The following is a 5,000-nucleotide window of genomic DNA, read 5'->3' as shown; positions in this document are numbered from 1 at the left end:
ATATACATTGTGTGTGCGTGTGTATAATATATATATATATATATATATATGTTATGCATACACAAACACACACGCACACATATATATGTGCATATATATACATATATATGAATATATATGTATATATAATATAATATATATATATGTGTGTGCGTGTGCGTGTGCGTGTGCGTGTGCGTACGCAGGATATTTTCCAGACTGAAAAACGTCAAACGATCGCTCATTTACGAATCTCCCCCTAATTTCAGTCGAAACACATGCGTTGGTCAATAGCGGTCGATATAACCATTTACGTGTTTATGTATGCGCATGCGTATGAATAGATGAATACACAATGAGCGATTATCGAAACCTGAGAAATCCAAAGGCAATTTTCTCCGCGTTTCCGGTTTGTTGTAGTTGTGATGGCGAAGGTCCTTTCAGCGCGGCCAATGCCACTTGGAAATGCCATCCGAAAGTTGACACAGCGATGGCACTTCCTCGGCCCTTGCGTGGCTCTCCGCCCCCCCCCCCCATGCCCCCCTTCCTCCCTCCTACTCCATCTTCTGACCTTGGTGCCCCAGTCATGTCACAGGCGGCGTTGTTTTCCGTATATGTTCGTTCACGTATTGCATGTCGTTCTCGTTTTTTTTCGTATTTTTGTTTTCTTTAACTCGCTGCTAGTCTGTTTTTGTTTTGTTGTATTCTTATAACCATACTAGTCTCATTTGCATATTTATCCTTGTCCTAGTGTTGATGTTTTTTTTCCTTCTTGTTATTCTGTTCTAAGTGCATCGCTCCCACTTTCCCTTTTCTTCTTCTCTTGCAGTTCTGCGGATCACATTTGCTTTCATTGCCCGTCCGCTCGTGTGACGTATGCTGACGTCATCACAACAGAGAGCGGTTGCCAGTTGGTCGTAAATCTTGAGGTGATCAACTCGCCTCCCCGGCCTCCACCGGTCGAAGCGGGGCATTCAAGGTCATTTATTCCGATGCCTGGGGCTCATTTCGATTTTATTGACCATTACAGGTCACTTCTTATGGCTATAATGGATAAGGTTGATGTTTCTGACCTCTGATTAAGGTAATCCAGTTTTGTCGGTTTTGCCATTTAATTCCATTCACGTGGATAGTGGAAGATTTATACAACCGTAAAGTAACTCTGGGTAGATTCCGGGTAGTTACAAATTACGAGAGAACATAACAGAGCGAGAATAATTCAGGAGTGGCGACCGCGTGCGTGAAACGGAGAGAGTGTGAGTGCGGGTCTGAACACAGATCCAGGCTGAGTGTGTCGGCGACGAGCGTGCTGCGTACTACCGCCGGCGCGTTATTCTCTGTTCCTGCTTATAACTTCATATATATATATATATATATAAACACTGGGGCTGCTGAAACTTTGGTGATAATATTACGAAGCGAAATATGTAAGCCTAGTGGGAAACGCATTCGTTTTACATTGGTCAATAACACATGTATAATCATTTCGTTAAACAGCGTAAACCCTGATTCGATGAGCGGCAGGTAGAAAACAAAATTAGGACTGACCATTACGCGTACCTATTGTAATTGCCCAGGACAAGGCGGCCGACGAAAGCGAAAGTCCACCAACGACCTTGTCGCTAGGTTATTCAACTCCAGGAATCCCGGCCGTGTCCCGCCACCAGAGGGCCGAGGCGACTGCATCCCCCTGCGTACACAGATTCCATCGAGGCCAATTAACCTGTAAGGATCACCTGGAACCGCCAATAGTCTGTCACGTTTTCTGTTGGACACGGCCGGCGCTGCTCATTGGCTGGCTCGCTCGCGGCGCGGACCAATCGGCGCGCTCCCTCGCGTCCTTGAAGGTCGGAAGGAACAGAGGAAGTGTAAGAACGGAAGCTGTTTCGCATCAGTTAGCGGTGAGAAACGTCGACGGCAAGACGTATTAGGTTGTAGCTCTCGGTTGCATGACAGTGAGTGTGGCAGTGTCTGGACGAGGATTCGGTGGGTGGCTCACGAGGCCGAAACGACGCTCGCAGATTGTTCGGGGGAGAAGGATGTGATCCGAAACCGGTCTGTCCCCCAACGAAAGTGAACTGGTGCCTTTATATCCCATTGCAGTGTAAAACAGTGCTTGTCAGCGGGCCATTTCTCCATCCTCGACGCCGTATACATTAAAATAACGTCAACATGAAGGTAAGTGAGTCCCCCTGTCAGTTAATGCCACTGTCAACGAATCCAACGTGATCATTGGCATCGCAAGATTCCTCTGCTCGTGAACATAAAACCGAGAGAAATTATGCAGTAAATTAATAAGACATGCGCGGCTGCATGATGCACAGACGTTATCGTTAATTTCTTTGTGCTTGCAGGGCATAATAAACGGAGATATCTCGGGTGCGGGAACCATTTATCTAATTACAGAAAAAAAAGTTACTTTTTGTAACATTAATATTCTTGTTAATGTGTCTGAGTTTAAATAAGACGAGGGTCGCACGATAAGGTCGGTTTATGTATATAAACATCAGGCAATTTTCCAACGCATTTGAATAAAACGTAATTACCAAAGAAAAGTTACATGGTCATACGTTTTTGTTTTTTTTTCACAGTTACAAATTCAGTTAATTTTCATAGCTTTTATTTACTCGTGAGCGAGCTGTAAAATGCAACGAAAGGAAGTTCATACCCGCATCATCTAACCTAACGTAGAAAAAAAAACAAATTATTTTACTTCACTTTTCCCCGTTTTCCCTTAGCTTTCGCCTGAAAGATGCTCTGCACAATAGGCGATTTAACACTTACGTTCAAAATTCGTTCAAGTCTTCTGTAGCCGTGATGATTGCAGCTTCCGGAGCACAGGAGGGAAATGGATTATTTGTGCCGGCGTGCCTTGGGGCTGCTTGCGTGCCAATGGAGGGAGTGGGTGTCTGTGTGTGTATGGATCAATGCTTGTGTGTATGTGTATGTGCATTATTTGTACTTATAAGGGTGTGTGTGTGGGTTGGGGGGGGGTGGGGCATGAGAGAGGGAGAGGGAGGGAGAGAGAGGGAGAGGGAGAGGGAGAGGGAGAGGGAGAGGGAGAGGGAGAGGGAGAGAGAGGAGAGGAGAGAGAGGAGAGGAGAGGGAGAGAGAGAGAGAGAGAGAGAGAGAGAGAGAGAGAGAGAGAGAGAGAGAGAGAGAGAAAGGGAAAGAGAGAGAGAGAGATAAAGGGAAGGAGAGAGAGAGAGAGAAAGGGAAGGAGAGAGAGAGAGAGAAAGGGAAAGAGAGAGAGAAAAAAAAAAGGGAAGGAGAGAGAGAGAGAGAGAGAGAGAGAGAGAGAGAGAGAGAGAGAGAGAGAGAGAGAGAGAGAGAGAGAGAGAGAGAGAGCGAGCGAGAGAGAGAGAGAGAGAGAGCCGTTACAATATCATGTAGGCCTATAATCTAATTGCATAATTTGTGGATTTCTGACTTGCCTGAGCAGCCACGTGATTTGTGGTATTTTCGAACTGTTCATTAGTTTTGATAACGGCAATGACTTTCTACCTGATCCTTGTTAACTGGGATTGTTATCCATTTTGTTTAAGTAAGTCTTAGGATATTTTGAGCGACTGTTAGTTAATAGTTGATAAGTATAATTAAGTTATCTACCTCGGTAAAATATATATCACTCCCTTGAAACAAATAGATTATGAGACATAGACTAGAAACAAACAAAAACAAAAACAAAACAGGTAAACTGGCATGAGAGAAAGAGCGGCAGAAGAAGAAAGAGTAAAAAGAAGAAGAAGGAGGAGGAAGAGGAAGGAGAGAAGGAGGAGAAGAAGGAAAAGAAGGAGGAGAAGAAGAAGAAAACGAAAAATGAAAATAAAAAAAGGAGGAGGAGGAGAAGAAATCACACAGAAGGAAAAAAAGGAAGAAAAGAGGAGAAAGAGAAGCAGAAAAAAATAAAATAAAAAGAAGAAAAAGAAAGAGTAGAAGAAGAAAAAAAACGAGAAGAAGGAAAAGAAAGAGAAGAAGAAAATATAAAAGAGAGAAAATAGAAAATGAAGAGAGTAGAACAAAGAAAAAAACACAAAGAAAGGGAGACATGAAATCCGTTAGATAAATATGACATGCAAGCGAAGATGAAACGGGCGGGAGAACCATGACACGGAGATGCAAGTCACTGAAGTCACCTCTGATGACGTCACAGGCATGATGTCACAAGCAGCGAGGGAAACTGATGTCTGTAAAAGGGGGGAGGGGGGAGGGGGGTAAAGATGCAGGTGCTTTGGAGTTCATTTCAATGGTATTTATTTTTCTTTATTTGTGTTTATTGTTGGGGTTGGAAGTCGGTGGCGGAATGGGGTAAAGTAGATGATGAATTTGCCGAATTTAAAGAAGGAAATAAGTGTGTGTATTTATTTATTTTAATATTTATATATGTATATATGTATATAAAACATATAATATATATTTATATATATATATATAACATATTTATACATATAAAACATATAATATATATTTATATATATGTAACATGCATATATAACATGTGTGTATATGTATATATATATATGTATGTATGTATGTATATGTATATGTATATGTGTATATATATATGTATATATATATATCTTTACATATATATGTGTATATATGTATATATATATATATATATATATAGATAGATATATAGTATGTATATATAAGCACTATATATATTGTATATATAATATATATATATATATATATATATATAGATATATATTAAAGATACCAGCCGTTCCGGAAAAACAAATCATGGCATCACGCCATCAAGAAGAATCTTCGCACATATTTATAATCAAATACAGTAATTTAATTTCGTTCTTCCGATTGCAAAGCCTTCCTTCACTTGCACGTGGCTCTCGGTGCAACATAGGCTCAAGCGGTGCGTGTCGCTGCGGCTGGAAATCCTGCCTAAATACGGTCATTATCGCATTATCGTGCTTGGTGCCGCGAGGAGGAATGCGCTTTCTGTTTCCGTGTATTTCAGCTGTGTTTTTTTCTGTATCGTTTTAATCGGATTTTATTGT

At 41.4% G+C, this 5,000-nt stretch overlaps 1 protein-coding gene across 2 annotated transcripts in view; it reads left to right on the top strand.

The window, feature by feature from the left end:
• The first annotated feature begins 1,325 nt into the window (after positions 1-1,325).
• LOC125043830 (leucine-rich repeat extensin-like protein 3) overlaps positions 1,326-5,000 on the top strand; it is a 143,480-nt gene continuing 139,805 nt past the window's right edge. Inside the window, exon 1 of one of the 2 annotated variants that reach the window (XM_047640155.1) lies at positions 1,326-2,157. In XM_047640155.1, coding sequence (XP_047496111.1) covers positions 2,152-2,157 — 6 coding nt within the window. In that variant the 5' untranslated portion in view covers positions 1,326-2,151. The remainder of the gene's footprint in view (positions 2,158-5,000) is intronic. The other variant, XM_047640156.1, reaches the window with a different exon arrangement.

The sequence above is a fragment of the Penaeus chinensis genome, chromosome 34 (assembly GCF_019202785.1).
Source record: "Penaeus chinensis breed Huanghai No. 1 chromosome 34, ASM1920278v2, whole genome shotgun sequence".
In the NCBI taxonomy this organism is placed as follows: domain Eukaryota; kingdom Metazoa; phylum Arthropoda; class Malacostraca; order Decapoda; family Penaeidae; genus Penaeus; species Penaeus chinensis.
The sequence above is the reverse complement of the archived record's forward strand: the minus strand, read 5'-3'. Positions and strand labels throughout refer to the sequence as shown.